The following is a 27,951-nucleotide window of genomic DNA, read 5'->3' on the forward strand; positions in this document are numbered from 1 at the left end:
CCATAGAAATCATATTATTAACAAAATGAGTAAATTAATTCTTGTTCATAAGTGACCACACCTTTCCCAAAACTTTTTGAGACTAAAATCATTCATAAAAGCCAACAATCTCTATGGATACAACAAACACAATTGAAACCAAACCACCCCATAATATATAGTACAATGAGATTCAAATTCAATCCAAAGATTATAACAACTAACAAAAATGACAGGAATATCAATCACTAACCTACTAATTCAGCTTATTGCAAGAGCACAGATCCGAAGAACAAAGAAACAGCTAAGAACAAAACACTGCGAATTTCGCAAAATTCACCACTTTTGAAAACTTTGAACTTGTCTAATAAGCTAATTAAGAGTACGTAGAGAGCTTCAGATTAAGATCAATCTCATCTTCAACAGCTTTATCATTATTTTTTTCAGTATTGTTAAAGATATTCATCTTTTCCTTTCTGCCCATCTGATCTATGGTTGGTAAGAAGCTGTAGAAACGCTTGTTTTCATCTGATTCAGCTGATAATGTCATCTGGTTTATGCCTCCCTTCATATCAGTACAAAGTCAAATTTGACATGGTCATATATATATATATATATATACTATTAAAAAATATATAGCCATGAAACTATACATATATAAGATTTTTATGTGGAAGGGGATAAAAAAGTATATCGGTGTACTTCTTTTGTGTTTATTTCGGTGTGATTTTTTTATGACCGTATTTATTATAGTCATTTAGAGCTTTCTCTAAATTTTCAGAAGATTCTGAATAATTTATCGTACCGAAAACAAGTTAAAAATAACTTGTTTAAATCTAGTTATCGGCACCAAAAATTATTAAGAATTTAACGAAAATTTGCAAGATATTTTAAATCATATTTTTTTAGAGCCTTTCATAAAAATACCCTCTATATATTTATATATTATCTTTACCTGAAATGGAAGCATATACTCATCAATCCTAGACAACTGTTGTTGTGCATTATGAAAGGATGGCAAGACAGTAGCTGCTGCTGTAGTAGCACTGCTGGTTTCTGTGATGCGGTTGTTCAAGTGATTAAATTCAATTGGGACATCCCATTTTGTAATATCTCTGAGCAAAAATATGGTAATAATTACATGGCTGTTTTGGTTAAAATAATTAAAAAAAAAAAAGAAATTAATGTTAATAGATACTAGTGCTCAACATCACATGAAAGTGAGACACTTATTAGTGTAATTCAATATCGAAATTAATCATGGAGAGTCACTTTGTGTGGTATTTTTGAAAAAGAGAATTGTAAGGGCACCACTGGTGTCTCGAAATCAATCATGGAGAGTCACTTCGTGTGGTATTTTTTAAAAAGAGAATTGTAGGGGCACCACTGGTGTCCAACACCACAAGAAGGTGTGTTAGAAAGTGGAAAGTGATCTAAAAGTAGAATAAGGTGTATGGTAAGAAGTATGAGGTTACATCTCAAAACTAAGTGGTGATGAGTGGAGTGACTCGTACTCTTATAAATTGTTCAATATACTCACACACATATTTTGTATGTAGGATATTTTCTCTAACAAGGTGGCATACCGATATTGATGCAATCTAATATCTGATTTATTATGGAGTATCGCTAACCAATTATAAGGTGTTTATTTGAAAAAAAGAACACAAAACATTAAGGGAAACTAAGCTAACAAAGAATTAAAACCTGGGCATAGGCATAGTGAAGTTGAGATTGTATCCCATGCCACGATTAAATAAGGTTGCCTGTTCTGGTATGTGCCTGTGAGATTGAACAGAACCAGCAGCCACCGCCACACCATTCTCCTCCATATGAAGCGGTGGTGGTCGCCGCTTCATGCCGATGACCTATTATATATAGTAGTGGTCAGCTTAACATTATAGTATATATATACACATATATTAATGTAATGAAATGTTTGTACATACCTTCTCTTGTGGCCTATAGTTTTGGTACAATTTTTGGTTTGAAGGGGGCTCTATTTGATGACCCAATCCACCATAAGATGATGATGAAGCAGAGCCCGAGAGCTGATTATTCATCTGAAACTCATTAATCGATTACATATACATATAATAACATAACCAAGATGTATATATATATATATATATATAAAGTGTGAAACTTACTAGTGAAGATGATTGTTTCTTTTGCCTTAGATAATGATGATGATGAGAAGATAGGTAAGCTGAGTGTGAATACTGATCATTGGGAGCTGTCCAAGGCACCTGAAAATATCTACTTTCCGGCAAAACAACGGTGGCGCCACCGCCACCGCCACGGCCACTTCCATTGTGATGATCACTAATAATGCACCTTTCTAAAAGGGCATTATTGTCAAAACACTTAGAAGTGTTGGGAGAAGGCAGCAATGCCACTTGATCAAGATGATGATGATGAGTTTGGTTGATTGGAATCGACGGCTGAGATTGATCCTTGGCAAGAAAACGAGGGTGGATGAGTAATTGGTGATGATGATGATTTTCATTATTAATAATATTAGTACTCTTCTCTTGTTCTCTCAAGATCTTCTCCAGTTCAGCCACTCCAGGACCTCTCTTGGGCACTCTTTGTCGTTTATTATTATTATTATAATTATTATTGTGTGACTCTCTTGTAATAGAGGTCGGACTCCAACCACCACCGCCGCCGCCGCCGCCGCCGCAGAATTCACCGTCGACTCCTCCTCCTCCTCCTCCGCCTGTGATTTCAGTGTTACTACACATTTGAAATACCTCAAAAATAGCCCTGCAATGGTGTTTAAAACACTAGTACACTCAGCCATTACAATTGTATACGTTATATATATATATATATAATGTATATGTATATACCCAATTTAGAGTAGAAAGCTTGGAAAGATAACAAGAATCCGAGATTTCGTGGTCACATCAAAGCTAAAAGAAGTAATCAAAATCATTCAAAAAAAAACCGCAATATTTGGGTTCGACTGAAATTTCGGTGGACGATTTAGATGGAAAAGAAAATCAGGCTTATATATATATATAAATATATATATATTTATATATAAAAGAATAATGATTATATAATAATTCACGTTCACTCAGGGGACCTTGGTTTGAGCTGAGAAAAGATTTTGAGAGAGTAAATGTAGGAGAAGCTCAGAGAAGATCAAAGGAAATTGATATTGATTTTCTTACCTTAAAAATCACCAAGAAAATAAATTTCACATCTTTAGCTCTAAATTTCACATCTTTAGCTCTTAACCTCTTCAATATCATGTTATTAATTCATGTTCTTTTGTTTTTCTCGAATTTCACGCCAAACTGAGCACGACTAGTGTGTTCTTCTCTGTCTTCGAATCCCTCCATGGTTTAATTATTATACAAACTGTTTTTTTTATACATGTATATTATAAAAATATTTTATTTTAGGGCTATTATCGAAATCACTTATTTTTTAAAGTTATTTTATACTTTAGCTTAATTTATTTTAATAATTTTTTATAGAATCATCTTTCGTAATTTAAACAATCGAAAATTTAGACAGGCGGTTGAAAAATTTAAACAGCTGGTCGAAAAATTTAGACAACTAGTCGAATTTTAGACATAGACTATTTTGCAAAAAATTATCAAAAGTAAGCTAAAGTACAAAACCACTTAAAAAAAAGATGATATTTTCATCAATTTCTCCATATTTTATTGCTTATCCTTTTTTGGGACACTTTCTTTTGTCTTTTTGTTTAAATATTATATTTTGCCTTTTTTTTTTAAAATGGTTATTTATATATATTTTTTTGATACTGTGTTTTGTCTAACTATCTGTTTGGACCCTGTATTTTGATAAATGACTTTTTAGACCATATGTTTCGTAATATGGCTAAAATAATAGAACCATAAACTCGATTTTAGTAAAAGTTTTTGAGCTAAAATTACAAATAATTCACCAAACTAATAATTTAAAACAAAAACAAAATTATTTTGCCTAACAACTGTGTTATTATATTCAATTTATCATTCATCAAAATTGAGTTTAAGGGTCTATTTGAATCATTTTACAAATCACAGGGTCCAAACAGGTAATGAGACAAAATACAAGGTCTAAAAATGTATAAACTCATTCTTAAATCCAATTTTGATAAAGAAAAAATAATTTAATATAACAAAACAATTATTACGAAGAATGGTTGTTTTTTGTTCTTCATTGCAAGTTGGGTAAATACCATTTAAGTTATCGATCAGGCCCTTCTGTTTGTTAAATGACAATTCAGATCCTGAATATTGCACAATAGAACAAAATAATGGTTTGATCAAAATAATTTCAAATATAACAACAGCAGAATGATTGTGCTTTTGTTCTGAATTATTAGTTTAGTGAATTATTTGTGATTTTAGTTCAATTTTTTTTTACCAAAATCAAATTCAAAAATTTATATGAACAGTTTCACAAAACACAGTATCCAAACAAATAATGAAGAAAAAAAACACATGATTTATAATCACAATTTTTTTTATTTGCACTTTTTATAATAATATGGTTTTTATTGACAGTTGTCATAGAGTGATTAATTAATAGGTGCATTAAATCCTTAGTGTGAGTTTGGTTTAGTTGGCTCATGCATGAGCTGCTGAATCATTATATGAAAGGAATAGTTATTATGGTCCAAATCCAAATTTGTATATAAGTATATATATTAAATCCAACCTAGCAACCATTTATTAATGACTCACCATATCTATATATCTATATATATATATATATATATCTGTAAAGCAACTAATATAAATAAACCTTCTAAATATGATGGAAATTTTGAAAAATAATTCAAAGTCGGCCATTTAGAGCCGAATCTTTCTTTAAGTACATATAATCAACAAAAAGATATGTTATGCATGGTAAGTGTATGATAATACATATATATATATATATATATATATATAAAAGGAAATATGTGAAATTACATTCACGTGAGAGCACAGTAAGACTCAAATTACATTCTTTTCAATGATCTTAGCTGAGACAGAGCCAGCTATCCAAATATCGATTTCAGATACCTTATTTGAAGATTCATTAATGGGGTTTTTTTGACAAAAATATGCAGAATCTATTATAGGCATTATATATATGTATATATATACATATGTATATACTCAAGAAAATTTCAAAATCGATTCTAGTGAATATATAGTCACTTTAGATTCTACAAGGTGACAGATTGTCCATACTATTGTTTCATCTCATTGAGTTTGAACCAAAAAATCAATTTGATTAGAACGCTAGCTAGCTACTCTTACTACTTATATAAATATGATAAAGAATTAATGAAGAGGATTTTTAGTGGATATCGATTTTATGTTTTAGCCATTTATATTTGAGATTTTTTTTCAAAAATAACAACCATTTTTTTTTCTATTACAACTTTTGTTTGAAAAAAAAAAACTAAAAAAATTAAGGGTGAACATTTGACCCGAAAAACCTACAAACCCGCCCGACCCGCAACCCAAAAACCTGTTTTTTGGGAAAACCCGTCGAAATCGGGTTAAATCCGACCCAAACACAACAAAATTCGGGTCGGGTTTGAAATTTTTTAGCCTCGGGTTCGGGTTCAAACCCGAAATCAGAAAAATGGTACTTTTAAAGAAAAAAGAGTAAAAAAATGGTATTTTTGCAAAATTTAGCTTTTCTGCCCAAAACCCAATAGGCTCAGCCCAACCCAAAATCAAATCCGAAATCTGAAAAAAAAAATGGTATATTTGAAAAAAAAATGGTATTTTTGAAGAAAAAAGTGTAAAAATGGTATTTTTGAAAAATTTGACTTTTCAGCCTAAAACACAAATGCCCTAGCCCAACCCGAACCCGAGTAAATCCTGAAACCCGAAAAAACCAGAAATTTCGGATCGGTTTCGGTACCATTTTTCTCAACCCGAAACCCGCAAAACCCGAAACCCGAAATCCGACCTGTGTGCACCCCTAAAAAAAATGACCAAACCTAAAAGAAAACATTATTAAAAAGGGATTTTGCGGCGAAAATACTTAAGTTTTTCACTTTATAACACTTAAATACCCAAGTCTTTTTTTTTTGCGGCTAAAATACCTAACGTCACACTTTCTTGGCATCCGTAGGTACCTGGGCCGTTAAGTACCAGGTAAGCGCCTACGTGGTGGCTTCTGATTGGTCCACATTATTTATTATTTAATTTTTAATTAAGAAATTCATTTAAATATTAATTAAAATATAATAAAAAATTTTATAAAAAAATACTAATTTTAATTAAATTAAAAAACCAAACATATATTAAACTAAAATAACCAAATCATTAAAACTAATAAAAACAAATTAAATTTAAAATAGATCAAAATAAAAATAAAAAAATAAAAAAAAACTCTTCTTCTTCTTCTTCTTCTCCTCATTGTGGCTGGACTGGGAAGGTTGTCACGCAACTCAGATGGGGGAGGCGGCGATGGAATGCTTGGGACTGATGGGTTTTCGTGCGCCTCTTCGACATGGGATTGAGATTGAGACTGACTAGTGGTCGTGGTTGGGCTCCAACGATTGAGGGAGGTTGGGCATCTCCCGATGCTTCATCTTCGGTTCAAGAGGGAAGATCTTCAAGGGTGGCTTCAGTGCAAAGCTTCACGATAGAGGCATGGATGCGAACTTGGCTTCTCCGAAATCTGGGGCTTCGTGGAGATCTGGGGCTTCATCTTCGTGAAGATCTAGGGCTTCGTCGAGACAGAGGCATGGATGACTTCGCGACTGGGTTCCTTATGAAGCCATGGAGTTGTTCAATTCAGAAAGCCAATTAAAATTTTCTGGAAACCAAAGTCAGTTTGATGAAGGCCAAGACAATTATGATGAAGGTTAACAAGTTTTACAACATTCTTTTTTATCATTTTAATGGAATTAATAATGATTTCGGATATTCTTCTCAGGTTTGGTAATTTACTTTAATGAATTATTAGTTTTGTTTATATTGTAATTAAATATCACAACTAAAACTAACTATAATTTGATACTCTTAATTTTTCATTAGTTGCAGTACCCTGCTTCTGGATATTGTACTCGAGATCATCTTCAGAGTCACATGTCTACAGTCTCCTAAAACTTCCACTTACAAGATTTTTTTTATTCAACACTTTTTGGTTTTCAAGATTCCAGTTAATAATGTTAATGATATTCTGATTCAAACATGATGTCTAATATATATAATATGTATGATGCTTTCATTCTGTCATTATGTGAAAATATTGATATAGTTCATGATTCTTCGATAAAAAAAAAAAAAAAAACTTGAAGAAATCTAAGTTTGTAAACGAAACAGTACCAGAAAATGAATAATGTTAGTAAAAACATGTCTTTCTAAATAAGAGATGTTAAGTTTAAGACAGAGGTAATGTTTTAAATTTATTTTAATTTTGATAATGTTTTAATTTTAATTAGTTATTAATCAGATTCTTGTTTTTTTTAATAGATTTTTATTTTTAGGGATTTTAATTAATAATATTTAATTTTAATTTAATTAAAATATGAATTTTAAATCATTTTTAAGTTTTTATTAGATTTTTATTTAATTTTTAAATATATAAATGAATTTTTTTAATTAAAAAATAAAAAATATCTACTTAGACCAATCAGAAGCCACCACGTAGGTGCTTACCTGGTACTTAACGGCCAGGTACCTACGGATGCTAAGAAAGTATGACGTTAGGTATTTTAGCCGCAAAAAAAAGACTTGGGTATTTAAGTGTTATAAAGTGAAGAAATTAGGTATTTTTGCCGCAAATATATACTAAATAACACAACAATTAATAAGTATAAATCCAAAGTAAATTTATTGAAGATTTGCCTCATTTTTACACAGTGGCCGCAACCTGAATCATGTCTGGTCGTGACTGTAACTTCTCAAATTACCTAATAAGGCTTAGGAGGATGACAAATTATGGAAAATTATGTGTTTATGTGATATATATGTGTATCATTGCATGACTACGTACGTGAGTTACATTATAATATGATTTAATATGTATGCTTAGGTGTATTAAATATGCATGTGGGCCAATTTCGTATCAGAATGACAATTTTCGTAATTTGGCCTGTTATGAGTATATTTGGAATATATGTGATATATGTGTGAGACCATATTATTATGTGGATATATTTGGGTTACTCGGCACGAGACGATCCTAGGGAGCAAGTTAGCTGGAAAGTCACAACGAGATCAATACTCGACTCGGGGTGAGTTAAGGGGTATTTTGGGTATTTAGTACATTACTGGGATATTGGGTAATGAGAATAAATATTCGAGGATATATTTGGAGTTAGTGAGATTAGGAGGGAGTTCTGGGGGTTTTGACCATTTTACCCTTGTGGATGTTTTTGTGTAACCCGAGCCTTGGGATTTGCTTAAGGTTACTTGAGCTCTAAGTAACCTAACATAAACTATAAACACGTTCAACTCTCTCGTTTTCTCTCCCGTTCTCTCACTTTACAATCGTTAGCGTTTTCAAAGGAAACTCGAGTTTTAGAACTCGGATTCAAGCGAGGGTAGAGTCATAACGATTCTAGGTAAGACTAGAAGCTTGTTAGCCTGAGGATTTAGCTGGAAAATGACTTAATCAAAGGTAATTTAAGCTTTAAGTTTATGAGTTTTTGAGTTTTTAAGCTTTGATTGGATCTTCTGGTTTTTATGAGTTTTTGATTCATGTGGAACTTGGATTTTGATGGTTTTGAGTTACTAAGTTGATTGTGAACTTTACTTTTGGGATTTAGCTATGTTTGTATGGGTTTTTGGAGGGATTTGGCTTGAGGAAAACATAGAAAAAAACAGAGTTTTCATGTCGAGCCGCGGCCCTGTTCTTGGGGCGCTGCGGCTCTCTTGGACGCAAGGAGAAACATGTGCCTTTAGGCCATTTGAGTCGTGACGCTTGTTGTGACGCACTGCGGTGTGGGTGGAAATAGGGGAAAGCCTTGGGCTCTTTGGCTTAGGGCGGGCTGTGGCTATTTTGTTTGGGTCGCGACGCTTGGGGGGTTTTGAGCCCCGAGGAGGTTTTGAGCGTGGGAACTCAAACCTAAGGGCTCGAGATCGATCCTACTACCTGGTTTAGTAGAATTCGACGACCCGGAGACTAGGACTTGGTCCGAGAACCTTTATTTGCTCATTTTTGATGGGGTTCTATACTTAATTTGTTGTGACTAGGTTATCTCTAGGGGCTTGGAACCAAGATCGTGCTTGAGTTGGGCATGATTTTTGAGTTATTTTTCAGATCTGAAACTCTGAAATCTATAGAAAATTGACTTTGCTCAATTATTGCTTGATGATGCTCAATACCAGCTCGATGAGGCCTTCAAAATCAAGATTTTCATGAAAATTTTGATATTACTCGATGTTTGCTCGATGGTGGTTTGATGCAATTCTTGTAGAGACATAATTTTTCACTCGGGTATCCGTTTGTGGTGATTTTTTTTTATTTTGGGTATTTTTTGAGATCTACACGTTTTAGATGTTTACATAGACATTTTCAAAGTTGAGAGGAATGAGTTGAGGGAGAGAAGAGGAAGTGGATGGGAAAAATTATGGGAGGGGTATTTTGGGTATTGTCAAAATATTTGACATTTTTTTTAAATGATTAGAAGGTCTAGTATTTTTTTTTTTATTTAGGACACCTCATTAAGCATAAAAACTCAAATTTCCCTTTGTATTTCTATTTTCTTTGAGCACTACTTTCATTTGGTTTATCAAGCACTTACTCGTGTCACACCCCATGTGGCCCGTTTGTGATGCTTCGAAAATAGGGTATAACATTTGGCTACAAGTCCATGTTCATACTTGTATAGTGGGGAATTTTCGCTTAAGTGCTCTGATGTTCACAATACCTTAGACATGTTACTTCCCTAATTAGTCTCTCATCATGTCTATCAAGGAAGTCCTTTTAGTTTTCTTCAGCCCACTGATGTGTTAGGGTTGGTGCCCTAAAAACATGAAAAAAGACATTTTTTATTGATTTAAATAAAAGTACAATTTTATTATATTTGAATATTATAATTATTGTTTGAATAATTTATATAAATATCATAAATTTCATATTCATTTATGAGAATATGATCTTGTACGCATATGAGAGCATTAAGATCATATATAATGAATAAAATAGTCTGGAACATATTAAGTTACATAATGTTTAATAAATGGTTGTGATTAGTGGTGAAAAATGCGCATTTATTGATTTTAATAGTCAAAATAAATTAAGTTTTAATTAATATTTTCATGGAATTAATATGATTTATTTTATAAATAAAAATATTTGATTATGATTTAATTTATTATTATTTTGTAGGATTTAAAGTGTATTTTGGCACTTGGAAACAAAGAAAAAAAGAAAGCAAGAAGGGAAGAATTAGAATTGAAAATATAGTGGAATTGTGGCATTTTTGAAGAAATCAGGCCCAAAAGAGGCCAGGCCTGCATATATTTTGCTCCACCTCCAGCTGCCAAGTGGCGATCTCACAGTGCGCCACGTGTCCCATCACATTTCTCCTCCTGCATTGACTGGTCAAACCAGCCTCATCCTTTCTCATGTGACCCATGTTGTAAGCCTCCAGGCCCATCTGGCTCCCCAACGCATGAAGGCCCAACTTTCAGCTGCATATTCGCATATTTCCCTCCAGCAGGCCCACATTTTTCCTTCAGCCCAACTCCCTTCAGTCAGCCGCCTACGTGGCAGCCTCTCATTGGCTGGGAGTGGGTCAAAACCCACATCTGCTACCAGCCACCTTCAACCCATATTTTGTGGGTATTGGGCCTTGCAAAATTACCATTTTGAGCTTTAAAGCTCATCTTTTTTGGTGCTTTAGAAAAAGGGTATTTTGACCATACACCAAAATAGCTAGGTTAATATTAATAATAAGATTTGATTTTTCAAAATCATATTTTATTATTAATATTTCAGATTTATTTTGTAAATCTCAAATTGTTATTTGATTTCTTTTTAGTCCTTCTCTTCATCTATAAATAGGGACACTTTCTTCACATTTGGTATGTAATTTTTAGAGTAGAGAAACTATAGCAAAATTTCCACTCACTTTCTTCTCATATTTTCTTCTTAGAATTTTGTGAGAATCATGAGCATAATGGCCTAATCTTCCTAGGAAGGTTAGGGACGATTCCATATGCAAGTGATGTTATTTTGCTACTTTGATTTACTATGTTTTTAATGTAATATATTTGAGTTATTTATGTTCTTTCATCTCTATTTTTATTTTGTTATCTTTATTTACTTATGCTAATAGTATATAGGATTAATCATGCTCTTTCTATGTGCTTCTAATTAGTAAAAGTAATATTGATACAAAATTTTATGTCTAATCTTCTATTGCATTATTGCCCTTGGGTATTTTGTCATTTTTAGATTTTTCATAAGATTAACATTGTGCTTTTAAAGTAAAGAACTTTATAACTCAAATGAACTTTTGTTAGAAAAACTATGGACTTTAATGTTAGATTTTCCAAGTAAATGTTGGGATGTGAACTATTTACTTGTGTATTTTTGTAAATCAAGTAACCAAGTAATTAAACAAGCATATGGATGATTCTTGAAACCTTTCTTTTTCTCAAACTCTTGATTACATCTTACATTTATTTCATTTTTCTCATTTCATCACTTTATCAAAAACATAATACCAAAATCTCAAACCTCTTTCCATTTACAATTTTATTTACTTCTTGTTACTAACTTTTTGTGTTATTTTCTACTAACCTTTTGATTTTAGGTTACCTCCTTGTGGATCGACCGCCCGATTATACTACAACCACCGCTTAGTGGTTGTCACATTTTGGGCGTTAAACAGGTTGCTAGTACGTTTTACTAAGCATATATATGAGAAGCAAGTACTTTAGATTCAGATTACTGATGTGGATAGACATCTTGGTAAATGTACTTGGTATTTGTCATTCGGTAAAAGGTATTCACATGTCCACGTTGGTATTTGGTAACCAACCAATATGGAAACCGAGTGTTGCTATTTGACACCTTAAGGTCTCTAACACATGAGATGACATCCTGTAATGCCCCAAAATCCCTAATAAGGTTTAGGACCTTGATTAGGAGGTCGGGAGGGTTATAATTAATTTATTGTGTTATTAAATGATTATATGCATGTTTATGCGAATTATATTATAACATGATGATAAGTGCATGCATATGGGTCCATTTCTAATTATAAGGGCATTTTGGTAATTTGGCCCGTTGAGGGCGTAATTGTGTATTTTCATGCATGTGGGTGAATTATGAATAATACCACATTATAGGTGGATTTGTTCAAGCCATTCGGCATGAGCAGATCTTTGAATGCGAGTTATCGGTCTGGTCATAACGAGATTAGTTTTGGGGCTCGGGGTGAGTCTCGGGGTAATTTGGTGATTAGAACATTGCCGGGAATTAAAGGGTAATGGGATATGATTTATTAGCATTTGAGAATATTGAGTATTAAGGGAATTGGAGGGCGTTAATTATGATTAACGAGATAGGAGCGAAAGGATGGTTTTGCCCTTGGTGGCCTTAAGAGGATTTTAAATGACCTAGGGGCATTTTGGTCTTTTGACCTTAAGGATAGATATAACCCTTAAGTTGTAGCAAAACATAGCACCATTTCTCTTATCTCCCGTACACCATTTCTTCTTCATTTCTCTTTGGTTTTTGAAGCTCTTTTTGAGGAACCAAGCTAGGGAACCAAGCCTTGAGGGTTTTGGGTTGTGCTCTACTATTGAAGAGGGTGTGCTACTGAGAGTGAGGTGAGTTTTAGCCATTAAAACTCTTGTTCTTGCTCTGTTTTCTATTTGAGTTTCAGCTGGTTTTTGTGTTGGGAAGTTGAGTTTCAATGAGAGTTTTCGGCAAGGGTTACTTGGGTTATGATGTCTAGGACTTGTGTATATGGTATTTGGGTTCATTTGGGGATTTAAATGGAGTTTGGAGGCTTGAATTTCAAGTTGGAAATGGAGGATTCGAAGGAGGGGGAAGAACCAGGGTGATCTGCTAGTCCTAGCGCTATAGCACCCAAAGGGTAGCACTACGGCGCTAGCCAGGGAAAATTTCCCCTGGTTGTAGCGTTGGGGCGCTAGGGGGGCAGCGCTACAACGCTACCCTGTTTTTCCTGATGCATATTTTGGGCACTTTTTAGGGTTTTTGGCTCGAGGTTTCAATTCCTAAGTCTCAAGATCGAATCTACTCACCGTTTGGGTATAATTTGGGGTCCTGGGAGTGAGACTTAGGTCAAGACCATTTTACGGTTGATTTTCATTAATGGAGGTTATATTTGGTTATGACTAGGTGACCGGTAAGAGATTAAATGATCGATTGTTCTCAAGGGTCGTTCAATTGTTATTTCTCGCTCGAACCAGAGGTAAGAAAACTGCACCCAGTATGTGATGCATGTGATGCACGAGAAACATGTGGTTAGGGCATGCGATGAATGTTGAATATGAGATTGATCAGAGCTTGAGTCTCTGTGTTTGCACATGATCCTAATTATGCTAGCAATTGTTATGTAAGCATGTTGAATGCCCTACATGTGGATATTTGACATATGATATATGTCTGATAGTATTGCTTACTTGTGCGTGGCACTGACTTACTAGTTAGAATCGACAATAGTGTTAGAATTGACTGTGAAGTTGTGACTTACTAGTCAAGTTGAACAGTAGTACGTGTGTTATTGACCTAAGAGTCAGGAGCGACATAAGCGTCATGAACGCAGAGTCGAAAAGATTAGATCTAATTGACATCTGCATTGAATGAATCATCATGAGCATTAATGCCGAACTGACCTCAAGTTCGATGAAAACTAAAAGCGCTTGTCTAGTCTATGACTAGTTACTCAGAGTCAGGGCCAAAAGGCCCAGGTAACCGCATCATCACATGGCTAAGGGTGCAGATCCCATGCTAGTGACTTGCTTATTAGTCACTCATCTAAGGGTGCAGATCCCATGTTAGTGACTTGCTTATTAGTCACTCATCTAAAGGTGCAGATCCCATATTAGTGACTTGCTTATTAGTCACTCATCTAAGGGTGCAGATCCCATGTTAGTGAGTTACTCCTCAGTCACTCATTCGATTAGGGCTATAAGTCACAACATGGTTATCGGAACCTCAAGTGTAAATCACTCATCTTGTTGGGATTGACTTGATAGTCATCCATACAGGAGGGTAGGGCCCACAACCATCATTATTTGAACTTATTTTCATGCGTGATTAAGGCTATTATTGCTAGGCATGCACTTTATGATTTGATGACATGTTATTACTGTTCATGAGCATATTGAGTTTTCTTGCTGGGCTTCGGCTCACGAGTGTTATGTGGTGCAGGTAAAGGCAAAAGAAAGTTGGACCATCCTTGAGTTAGAGAACTTAGGTGACGATGTGTACATATGCGGCTGCTCAACCGCCACGGCCGAGGGTTGAAAGAGGAACTAGGGTTAAACCCTGTTTTGCCGCTTAAATCGGCTGATTGTAAATATTTTCTTATAATTAACCTTTAAATTATATTTTTGGGATCCCAATGTATACAGTAAACGTTCTAGTGAAAACGTTATATCTTAGCCAAAGTTTTTAACCCTAAACCGCTAGTCATACTTAGCTATACGATTATGGCCAAATGACTCGATTAGCGAGTTTAGCACTGTTCAAAATGCGCACCGTAACGGTCCCTGTAGTTTAGGGCATTACACATCCTATTAGTGATATTCAATATTAATTATTAAATTAAAATATGTAGAACCCAATATTGAATTACACCAATAGCGATATGTCATCTCATTGTGATGTTGGACACTGTTAGTGCCATCAACAATTCTATGGGACCCTATGGTTGGTTAGCGATACCTCATAATATTTATTAAATTCAAATTTATGGAACCCGATATTAGACTATACCAATAACAGCATGTCACCTCCTTGTAGTGTTGGGCAACATTGATGCCCTCAGCAATTCTCAATTATCTATTGGAAACATCCAGTCTTTCTATGCCTATAGTATTACCACGTTGTAATTTTTCAAGTCATGAAGTTTGCAATCGATGTGGAAAAGCTATTTTGTGGTAGTAGCACAGGATAGTTCCCCCATGAAACCATCTTGTGAAACGACAGTTTACTACAGCCATTGAATTAATGGCTTCGAATTCATTGCCTTTCATTAACAACCGCAGTGGCACTTTTCTTGAAGATTTTAAACCAATATTTGCTAAAGAACACACACGAACATCTGACATATATTATATATATGTATATATTTATACAATCAAACAAATCAAATCAAATCATGGTTCAAAAATACATATATCCCAAAATAATTTAGAGAAAATATTCCCAAAAAAAATCACCAAAGCATCGACATATAGAACATTTATTCTTCACATCTAAAAAACAATTTTTCTGTACTTTGTCTTATCTAAATTGATCACATATGAAACTCCAAAACTCAATACAAACATACCAAAAATTAAATAGTACATGATCAAACTATATATATATATATATAACATGTAAACTGTATATATATATGTATATATACCAATATCACTGCCTCTCCAAATCATGATGATCAACAACCGCAGCTAACTCCGAACAACCACCAAGAGACGATCTTGATCGAGACGATTTCTCCCTACTAAGAATTCTTCTAAACGAGCTCCTCAACGGCCCTGATGACCCCGATCCACTCGCTTTATTCAGATCTTCCTCGCCGTGGAGCAAACTCAACTCATCCACCGGCGGAGCCGAGGGTTGCACCACCACCCTCTCCACCGCGCTACTCTCCTCCGGCTCGGCTGTGGGGACCTTGGGCTCAACCGCAGCGCGACAAAGCGGGCAAGTTGTGTTGGAGCTAAGCCACATATCAACGCACTCAACATGAAACAAGTGCTTACAATTCGGCAGCAGCCTTACTTTCGAGTCATCAGTTATTGAGCTCAAGCAAACGGAGCACTCCACCACATCTATGCTGCCGCCGCGGCTCCCGCGCCGCCCGTTTGCGGCGGCGGCGGAGGAGGACTTGTAGACGAACTCTGGCAGCGAGTCTATGACCTGAGGATCAAGGCCTCGGGTGGTGCTTTTAGGGACGTGATTGGTGTTGTGTATGACTGAATCGGATGGTGAGATTTGAGCAGAGACAAGCCTTGAGATGAAGTCCGTGCGCCGCCTGTCGCGGCGGCGGTTCTGGCGGTACTTAATGTATAGAAAGAAGATGATGACGAGGAGTGTGAAGGCGAATAAGGAGGAGACGGAGATGAGTGTGGCCTTGTGGCTGACATTAAGTGCGTGCCTGTGATGCTCTTTCTTATCATCATCGGAACCACCCATGGTTACTATGAGACCTCTTTAGAATAATATGTTTGAAGAAAATTAGAATAATAATAATAATAATAATATGGTGATCATCATCATTTGATTCATCTTATTAAATTTTGGTTTACTAATTTTTAATTTTCATTGAATTTAATTAAATGGGGCTATAAATTTGGCTTGTGGAAGACAAGTCTTCCTATTTATTTGATGTGAGCTGTGGAAATTTATACATAATGTCCATAATTGTGACATGAAAGATGAGAGAAAAAGAGGTGTGTAATTTCATAGTCAAGTTGTTTGAGAGAATTGGGTATATCATAAATTGAGTAGTTTGATTAATTTGACTTCTTAATATATAAATTAACCAAGTAAAAGTGCACTATGGTGAACTTTATGACTTTGGCCTTTTGTTATTATTTAAGATGTATTGTGCATTGATGGTTTTCCATTATTTCTTTTCTTTTTCCATTTATGTTAGCATTTATTCATTACAAGTAATAAATATTACTTAATCTGTTTCAGTATTTTGATCTCATTTCCCATGTCTAAGATTTATATATCTACCGAAAAGAAAATATCTAGCAACGTAAAAAAAATCAATTAACTACATGATTTGGAATCAATATCTATCTTATCTTATAATAGTTTAGTAATAGTAACGATAAGTGTACACATAAATACTACACACTTATATATATGACAAATTACTTCTACTTAGTGATGCTATTTTAAATAAATATGATTGACCGAAATGATTTGACACATACGAATGTGTAGTGTTTGTGTCTAATTTATGTGTGTATGTGTGTCATTAGTCATAATCGAAACCAAATTGAGCTAGGGTTTGAATTAATTATAAAAGAGAGCAAAAACCGATCACACACAAAATTACCACCTTTGGTTTTTGTTGATATGATTGTGTTGTTTGACTAGTAATTCTCATTTAAATTGATTATTAGTCCCAAATTTGTCCTTTTTAGAAAATTAAAAAAATTGAGGTAGGCCTTATTTAAGCAAAAATGTAACACATGTAACAAAAAATTACAAACATATACATGCACCTAACACGCATCTAGCTATATAACATTTACTAAGTGGAAAAAGGGGTAAAACATAGTTTTTCTATTCATGGAAAATGTTAAATAATTAAAATCAAAGAAGAAGAAGAAGAAGAAGAAGAAAAAAAAAAGGGTCATTTTCAATGTTTTAATTGTTGTTCCCACTTTTTCTTTGTATTGGACAATAGGTTATCTAAATTCCATGTGTGGTGGGTAGAGTAGGAAAGCGAAACAGAACATTAATTGATAAAACATAACTTGGTTCGATGAAGGAAGAAGAGATCAAACTTGGAAATCTCAAAAGTATTATTATTATTATTATTGTTGTTGTTATTTTTTCTTATCTTTACCTTAAAGTCATCTTGAGCCATATAAAGTTTTTTATGTTAATTATTAATTTTTGTGGAGCATAATGAATATTACTTCTTGCTGATTATGTCTTATGTTATAAGAGTCATTCTTTATGATGATCTACCTTATCTTTTAAAATATGAGAAATTAGTGAGAATTGCTTTTTTTTTAAGTGATTTTGCACTCTGGCATACTTTTGATAATATTTTTGCAGAATTACCCCTGTTTGAAAATTCGATTAGTTGTCTAAAATTTCGATCGACTGATCAGCTGTCTAAAATTTTCGACTACCTGTCTAAATTGTCAGATGTCATTTTGTAAAGAATTGTCAATACTAGAGAGTAAAATAACTTCATAAAATAGTTCATTTTGCCAAGTGACCCTTAAAATATATTACCAAAACTCTATTTTTTTTATTATACATGTAACATTATACCATACACTAACTTTTCAATTTTTTATGTGCATTATTTAAATATTATTTTATTTATCTATTAAAATCATAGAAATGAAGAGAAAAAAAAGGAAAAAGAATTAAATATAATTAAAATAGAAAGAGAAAGAAAGAAAAAAAAATTAAATATAATTATAATGGAAAGAGAAAGAAAGAAAATAATAAAATATTTGTAGCTCAAAATAGTTGTCTCTAAATGTGAGTAATTCTTAGTTCTTTCGTAAAAGTAAAAAAAAACTCAAGTTTAACTCATCTATTAAAAACTCATGTTTACAATTTTCTCTATATATTCTAAAGAATAAACTATTTTACATCATTCAATAAAAGTGCTCCACCTACTTTAAATAACAGCATCAAATATGGCTGACTTTTTTTTTTTTTTACAATTATTATTATCTCTCTCATAAGTCTTCATGCATGTGGATAAAATGTAACGGAAAAAGTTGTGTAAGAATCACATGCTATAGAGAATAGGATGATGAATTATAGCCATAATTGAAATAGTCATTAATTTTTTTTATTGAGTAATAGGTGAAAATGATTTTTTTTTTAGTCATTTTATATTTTGATCTAGTTTTGATAATTTTTTTGTAAAATGATGTCTGTATAAAATTTTAACTAGCTATCTGAATTTTTTGACTATCACTTTAAAAAATTTCGACCATCTATCGCAAATGTCGAAAGTCATTTTACAAACAAAAAAAAAAATCATTAAAATTAAGTTAAAATACAAAATAACTTTAAAAAATAAGTAATTTTGACGAAGATTCTTTTTAATTGTGGAACAAGATGAACAAAACAATGATATCTATGCACGAGGAATATAATAATGCCATTGATAGCTTGCCATAGACATGTGCTAAGATATATGTGATTTTTTTTGTTATCGATTGCTTCATTGTTTCGTATACTTGGGATATGTAGATAGAGGGGGAATATTTGGCCTAACAAGAAGTTGAATTATTTATGGGAGAAATGGCAAGTTTCCTTCTCATCAAATTATTACACTTGCCTTTATTATTCAATAAACTATTATCATATTTGAAAAAATAGTTTTGTGTTATGTTTCACCTATTTATATATAGTAGATACAAATAACGTGTAATATGCACGTTTGTTTAGTTTTATTTATAGAATTTATTAATTATTTTTTATTAAATTTATATAAATGTCATATTAATTTTGAAATAAATATCTTATTTTAATTCAATAACTTATTTATTTTTGTTTAACTTTATGTTTGTTCTAGTTTTTGTATTTGGGAGTGATAACAAGATATTATATATTATATGTTTAATGTTTAATGTAATATTAAATATCATAGGTAGATTTTAAATTTAAGTTTTTTGCTATTTTAAAAAAAAAATACAATTTGTTGCTAATTCACAATAGATTATATTATATATTTAATATGATATTATTCTAATAAGGGATTTTAAGTTTAATTAAATTTTATTTAAGTTATAAAACATATGATTTTATTATTTTTAAATAATTATTATTGAAAAATATCTAAAAATATTATATTTTAATTTGTTTAATTATTTATTATTTTTAAATAATTAACATTGTAAAATATCTAAAAAAATATCATATTTTGATTTGTTGCACTCGTGACTAATTTTTTTTTATGCGCATGGAAATCAACATGTTTTAACCTAATTTTTGGTATTGTAAACTATTCAGAATTTTCTAAAAATTTGCAGGATGTTCTAAATAGCTACAATATACACAGTCATAAAAAAAAATTACGCCGAAAACTGTTCACGGGTTGAGAAACACTGAGAGTCTCACCGATAAGGCTTAAAGTGAAGCCCCTATAGAAGAATTATCATATATATATATATATAATAATAATAATAATAAGTGATACAAAGGTATTAACTTATTAAAGTTGCAATTTCCCTTTCTATTTATATTGTTAAGTAATTATGAGGTCAATTTTTTTCATTAAAAAGGTTGATTGAGCAAAACCTAGTTTATGGGAAACTTAATTAGCAAACGGCCAATAGAAAATACAATTGATTTGTGCAAGGAAGACTCCCTACATACTCAATTATCACAAACTTTAGTACAAGTCTTCCAATTAGGGATGAAAATAAAACCTGGTGGATAAAGGTGGGGTTGAGACATTACAAAAAACATCACTTTTGCGCTGGCTGCGCAAAAGTCGTCTATGCGTTGGCAAATGCTGACTGCGAAATTCTGTCGGTAATAAGACTTTTGTTGGCGCAAAAATGCGTCGGCAAAATAACAGTCACCCCGAAGAAAAACATTTGCACGAAATTGTGAAAAATACTTTTATCGGTGTAATTTTGCGCTAGCAAAAATCTTAGCCTTTGCCGGTGCAAAATCACGCAGACAAAAGTGACACTTTTTAGCAGCATAAAATTGCGCCGACAACGGATAAGACTTTTGGCGGTGCAATTTGCGCTGGCAAAAGTTTATGTTTGTGCCAGCAAAAGTGTATTTATTTTTACCAATAAAATCTTTTGCCGACGAAATTTTGCGCCGGGAAAAGTAATATATATTTATTTTTATAAAATTAAAATAAAATATGAAATATTTAAATATTTTTATTTAATAATTTTAATTTATATTGAATTAATTCTTTATTCATTTAGTAATTATATTAATTTATTTAATATAAATTCATTTGTAATAATTAAAAATTAAATTATAACTATTAATATTAATTGTCTCCACTAAACATAAAAATATTAAAGTAACGTAGTAAATTAAAACATACATTGTGTTCTAATAATATAAACTAGAAATAAAGAAAAAATGTCTACAAATGGGTAGTGTTGTGCTCATCATCCCCGCCTTTGTCAGCTCCACCATCGTCATTGTCATCTTCATAATAACTAGTGACCAACTCCTAGCACTTATCCAGCTTCTGTCGATCCATATATTCAACCAAAATAATTAAGAAAACATTAATAATTATTTTAAATTTAGGGAAATGATAGTCATAATTTCATTGTCTTCCTAATTATCATTATGTGAAAATAATATTTGCAAAAATAAATATTTATAATTACCAAAAAAAAATCTAGTTAATTATGATTTTTTATTTTTCAAATATAAAATTAGGATGTGTTATGTAAGAATAAATTATTATGTCATATGCAATTTTATTTTTTTCCTTATAAGTAAATTAATAATATTATATTACAATTAAACTTGTATTTAATAATTTAGTTGATTATTAATTATTACAATATTTTTTAAAAAAAATCATTTAATTATTTATTAATAATAATTAAAGTTTTACAAATTTATTTAGTTAAATTATAATTATATTTAATTATACTTAAACTTTTGTTACATTAACCTATTAATTAGTAAGTAATAACAATTTTATTTTTAAATTATTTATTTAATAATTAAATTAATTATTATTTTTACTTTTTAAATAATAATTAAAGTTTCACTTATTTATTTAATTAAGTGTCATTATATTTGCACCCCAAAATTTAATAAATACACACAATTTTCTTAAAAATTAATATATGTTAAATTTTATTTTCAACTTGTGCTTATATTTTTTGTAATTTTTTTATTACATATTCTAAAAAATACATAAAAAATACATAAAAAATATATTTTTAAATATTTAAATAAAAAAAATTAACATAAAAAATGTATAAAATCTTGTTAAAAAAAGGATTTTTTTTTTCTAAAAAATTATACATTATGAAAATAATTAAGGATAATAATTAGGTATTTGACTAATTAATGTTAATTTTTCTAAGTCTAAAAAGATTTGGGTAGCATAACAGCTATATTTTTAACTACAAAAAAAAAATTTAAAACCTACAAATTACACACACAAAAATCCAGAATATTCCTTGAACATGCAAAAATTAAAAACATAACAAATAATAATTTCCTACCAAAATTAATTATACACATATTTACCTTAAAAAAAACATATACAAACACATACATACACATATTTATCTAAAAAATACAATTTCATAAACATATATACTTAAGAAAAATATATACAATATCTATTTTTTTAATAACACAAAAACATTCTACACAAATAATATGATTTTTTTTTAAACATATATATATATACAGAAAAAATACATATTAACAAAAAAATTACACAATATAGAATTGACAAAAAAAATATAACAAGTATAGAAAAAATTACAGTGGGGGCTCGACAGAGGGCAAAGGTGCTCAGTGGCTCCTTCACAATGGCTCTTGACAATCCCTAAAAAAAAATAACTTAGCAAACAAAAATATATTTAAACCATTAAAATAATAATAATAAAAAAAAAAGATAATACCATGGATGGTGTTGGTGGAGGTCTTGCGTAGGGCAGAGAGGGACAAAGAGACAGAGAGGAAGAGGCACGAAGAGGGGTGGGAGAGAGCCATGAAAACAGAGAAAGGGAGAGAGAGAAAAGGAGAAAATACAATAAATTTTTTGAAATGATGAAGAAGGGGTGGGCGGCTGTGTTTATCGCTAAGACTTTTGCCGGCAAAAGTTGCATCTGCTGCCCTAATTCAAAACAACATCGTTTCATTTAATGAGACTTTTGTCGGCGTAACGAAACATGCTAGCGAAAGTCAACCCAACTACCGTAATTAAAACGTGGACTTTTGTCGTCGCGTTAGGTGAAACGCGTCGGCAAAACTCTTTCCCACATGTGTTTCGAAATGGGCAAGGCGGGAATTTTCCCGCTCAACTTTTGTCGGCACATTTCGTGAAATGCGCCACTAAAAGTCTATTAATGTAATTTGTTTGATTAGTGTAATTGTTAATATTGAGTCACATCAGCCATAATTAGATCATTAATTAGGTCTGAAATATTCCATAATTAACCAAGGTTGCAAAACACTACTACCCCGAGGTGAGATCGACTATGATTCACACTCATAGCAGAACTTTGACAACTAACAGTCAACAAGAACAATCTTGGTTAGTGAAATTGTTAATCTTGAAACTTCCTGCGATAAATCAGATTGTTGATTAGGTCTAAAACACTCTATGATTTGCCAAGGTTGCAAGAAACTATTGTCCCGGGTTGAGATCGAATATGATTAACACCAATAGCAGAACTTTAACCACTAACATTCAACAAGAACAGTCTTGTTAGTGAAAATGTTTATCTAGGAACATCCCGTGGGCAACTAAACTGTTAATTAGGTTTGAAATACCTCATAATTTGTGTCTTGGTTGCAAGAAACTAATGCCCGAAGGTGAGATCGACTATGATTCACATCTATAGCAGAACGTTCACTATCAACAGTCAACTTGAACGAACTTTATTAGTAAAATTGTGTATCTTGGAACATCCCGGACGTAATCAAACCGTTGATTAGATCAGAAATATCCCACAACTAGCTAAGGTTGTCAAAAACTACAACCTCAGGATAAGAACAACAATGATTGCACATTGAGTTTATAAATTTTTCAAGCACTTTTGCTGGCGAATTTCACGAAATGCGCCGCTGAAAGTGTTTTTCCCGACGCATTTTGCGAAATGCGCCACTGTAAGTACTTTTCTCGGCGCTTTTCACGAAATGCGCCACTAAAAGTCTATTAATGTGATTTGTTTATTAGTGTATTTGTTAATCTTGAGTCACATCAGCCATAACCAGACCATTAATTATGTCTGAAATACTCCATAATTAGCCTAGGGTTGCAAGAAACTACTACCCCAGGGTGAGATTGACTATGATTCATACTGATAGTAGAACTTTTATCACTAACAGTCAAGAAGAACAATATTGTTTAGTAAAATTGTTATTCTTAGAACATCATGCGGGCAATCAGATTGTTGATTAGGTCTGAAATACCCCATAATTTGTGCTTTGGTTGCAAGAAACTAATGTCAGGGGTGATATTGACTATGATTCACATCGATATCAAAACTTTAACCATCAACAATCAACTTGAACGGTCTTTATTAGTAAAATTGTATGTCTTGGAACATTTCAAGCATAATAAAATTGTTAATTAAATATGAAATATCTCATAATTAGCCAATGTTGTCAGAAACTACTACCTCAGGATAAGATCAGTGATGATTACAAATCGAGTTTATAAAATTTTCAGACACTTTTACCGGCGCATTTCATGAAATACGCCACCATAAGTACTTTTCTCAGTGCTTTTCGCGAAATGTGCCGCTAAAAGTCTAAACACATATGCCGACAAAAGTAAAGAAAAGTTTAGTCGCCAGAAGGTGAGGACTTTTTGTTGCGAATTTTTACTACTGCGCAAGTATACGCAATCGAATAAATAAGTAATAGTAGTGGAAATATATTATCGTTCCGTCAGGGAATTGATCTAATAATTACCAATAGCAAACTTTTATTTCTATTTGACTAATGAAATTTTAATGACAATTAACAATGAACAATAAACTAAGAAAGCACAATTTAATTAACGAAATTTAATATAAGCGAAAGATTAGAGTATTCTAATTTCATCAACCTTCAATTCTATTCAATCAATAATACAACTCATATGTTTCTTTGATCTATGATTATAGCAAGTTTACTATTGACAATTTTATTCTTTCTCAAGATATAAAATATTCAGTTTACCTGTGAATTCTCTACATGTCTGTGATAAATTCGACATATAAACCGCATTAAGAACAAAAACCTAATTGCTACACAAACCAATTTGATACTTTCGTTCTAAATTGAAATCTATGTCTATTGTCTAAAGCTATTCCAATTCTCACTTTTCAGATATTGAATTAAAACCAATAATCATGCAACAGATGGCCAATCAATTACAAGCATTAAACATAAGAACAATAGATAACCATAAATTTAAAGATTCATAGAAATTGCATTAAAGACGAATAGAATATCCAGTGACTACATTAAAATACTCTAAATAAGAATTTAGTTCATAATATTAAACTTCATCACACAATCTAAAATTCAAAAACATAAAAATAAACACAAACGAAATAAACGTGGATTCTTCTCTGTTTCTTTTCCTTTGCCGTCAGAATGCTTCTCTTTTCTGTCCTTTTCGATCTTCCTTTTATTCTTTTTACAAAAATCCCAAAAACCTACGAATTTCCATGAAAATTTCCAAAAATGCCCTCGTGCCGATATATCGCCCAAGACAGGCGATATATCGCCTGGCGAATGTTCTCGATAAAAACGCAAGTTTCTGATGTCGTTTCTGCAAAGCCAAAATTTGGAATTCCTCCTTATGCCGATATATCGCCCAAGACAGGCGATATATCGCCTGTACCATATTTCCACATATTGGCCAATTTTCGGCTACTAAAACCAACATTTATCCAAATTCTCGAACAAATCAGAATTATAACGACAAACTGCACAAGTTCACCAAACAGATTAAATAGAAACTTTCTCTTGAGAAAAACAACCAAATCAATCTGAAAATGTTATTGTTGACGCCGCTTTTCGCCAACAGATAAAAGAAGAGAGCACGCAAACAATTAAAGACAATGGCTAAAACAAACAAACGAATCAGACACGCGGTTTTTACGTGGTTCAGCAGTTAAATCTGCCTAGTCCACGAGTCTCTGTTATTAATCTCAAGATTATCTCTGAACAATCCTTTAGCATGAATTCTCCAGAGTTTTCTCTCAAGAATCAGAAATTCGATCCTTTACAATGGTGCATGCCTTCTCTATTTATAGAGAAGGATGCAGAATACTATCCCACATATTTTGGGTAGTTACTCTTTTGTGAATAAAATAAATGGCTTTAAATGCCTATAATCAGATATAAAAGGAAACGTCCCTGAAGACCAGGAAACGCATAACTGACCAAATAATATCCCACGATTCTTGGGGATTTACATTAATAAATGAGGATCATATCCCATATCTACAACACTTGTAGATATTCAAGGTAGTCATTGCGTATCTCCAAGGCTTCACGTCATTGTGCGAGCCGCTGACACTTCCCGAGCTTACATTTCTTTCGAGATGGCATATCGAGCTCGAGATCCCTGCTCCGAAGTTGCTTCTGAAGATGAGGGGCTCACAGAGCTATCCTTCGAGATCGAGATCATTTCGAGGTCACCATATTCGAGATTTGTACCATACTTTGCAGGCTCCGATTTACAATCGTAGAGCATACCCTTAACCCTCACGAGACCATTTAATGCGAACTCAGCTTTCGAGGTCATATTTGCTACGGCTCGAAATCTGGGTATAACATTTTGCCCCCTCAAAAGTATTTGTTCGAATCCTAAGAGAAGGAGACTTTTGAACTACTCTTTTCGGGAACCATACTGTCACTCTCTTAAAAACGGACACGTGCCAGATGGGTATTGCTCACTTTAGGTACTTGAGTACCTTGGGAACATGCCCACGATCGTTCGTCTGACAGCTTTTCGGCGCTATCTCATCATCGACTCCCCTCCATTCGATCTGATGAGGATTTCAATCAACGTTCCTGATTAATTCAGTTTTCCCACCTATTTATGCAAGACTCCCTCTTCGTCTTCTTCACATTTTCTCATCACAGACCAGAAAAAAGAAACACTCCCTAAACCTCTTACCACAGTTCATGCTCATTGCATGTTTTCCAGGCCGAAGAAACAAAAGAATCCTGGTTTGTACGACTCAGTGAGTTCTTTCCTGCAACCTCTTCTCCACTCGACGATTTCGCTGCACTCCCCATTACTGTGTAAGTACGCCATTTTTGTTGTTCCTTTTATATTGTGCTTGCTGTGTATGTTAGTTTACGTTATTAGCATGATGCGATAGGAGGGTTTGAACCGATAGGTTTTTAGGCTTTCTGGATTTTCACTCTGGAAGTTTGTCTCTGGTTTATATTCAGATTCAATCGTTTGAATGTGGTTTCAACTTTCTGGGTTTTGAAGATTTTAGGCTATGTTTCTTGTACACCAAGTTTTCGGGTAAAAACCCTTATTCTTGACAATTACACGAAACCCGAAAAAGCCCTTTCCTGGCTAACCGCCACCTTTCTTTCCCTTGAACTTCGGGATTTTCAAAAAATCATCCACGTTCTTTTTCTTCCCTGTGGAACACGCGCTCGGGTCTTAATATTTAGTTTCTTGCCCTTAGTTATCCGAGCTTATCTTATCGAGTTCGTGATCCTTGCATGCATGGCCCTCACCATTTTTTCTTTCTCGTTAGATGTCACAGAATCTGGAAAGACGGTGGGGGTCATTACGAGCAATCCCTTACGAGCCCAAATCTCTGAGCCCGGAATCGGTCTTTGTCCGGAACCAGCGTCGGATTAAAGAGTACGAAATCGCACGCGAGCAAGAAGACATCCGAGCCCACTATCGCCGCCAGATTGACGAGGTCATCGAAAAGAAGAGAAGGGTCCTTCGGGAAGCCATCTATCCGGAGCCGAACCCCGGACCTAGGCCAGTTCCCCTTGACCCCGCGTTAAAAGTCACGGTAGCATACTATCCGGGGGAACTTCAGTTTTCCTTAATGGCGGAGCCTTCATCTTCGCAGCCTAGGAGGGAGATGTTTGAAGCCGAGTTCTACCAGAGCTCGGTTACCACCTCCGACCAGATAACTGACATCCTGGCCCTTCGTGGCCTTAGCTCGTTGGACACACTGAACTGCCGAGCTCCGACAAGACATGAACGGAGCTGCTTCGCTCCTGGGGGCCGTGATTCCAGTGTGAAGTACGCGGCCTGGAGCCAGGAACACCTAAAGGCAGGAGCTTTGCTGCCCCTGAAGTCCTTTTTCAGAGATTGCACCGATTTCGTTGGGTTGGCTCCATTCCAACTCAACACCAACTCATACAGGGTGCTGTCTGCCCTGAGGTCCTTATTCCACG

At 33.2% G+C, this 27,951-nt stretch overlaps 1 protein-coding gene across 1 annotated transcript; it reads right to left on the reverse strand.

Annotated features, from left to right (window-relative positions):
* Positions 1-15,203: 15,203 nt before the first annotated feature.
* On the reverse strand, positions 15,204-16,506 carry LOC133801627 (RING-H2 finger protein ATL40-like). The gene has a single exon (XM_062239874.1). The coding sequence runs from the start codon at positions 16,309-16,311 to the stop codon at positions 15,529-15,531; it is 783 nt and encodes a 260-aa protein (XP_062095858.1). The 5' UTR covers positions 16,312-16,506; the 3' UTR covers positions 15,204-15,528.
* Positions 16,507-27,951: the final 11,445 nt, after the last annotated feature.

Source organism: Humulus lupulus, chromosome 9 (assembly GCF_963169125.1).
Source record: "Humulus lupulus chromosome 9, drHumLupu1.1, whole genome shotgun sequence".
Taxonomy (NCBI): domain Eukaryota; kingdom Viridiplantae; phylum Streptophyta; class Magnoliopsida; order Rosales; family Cannabaceae; genus Humulus; species Humulus lupulus.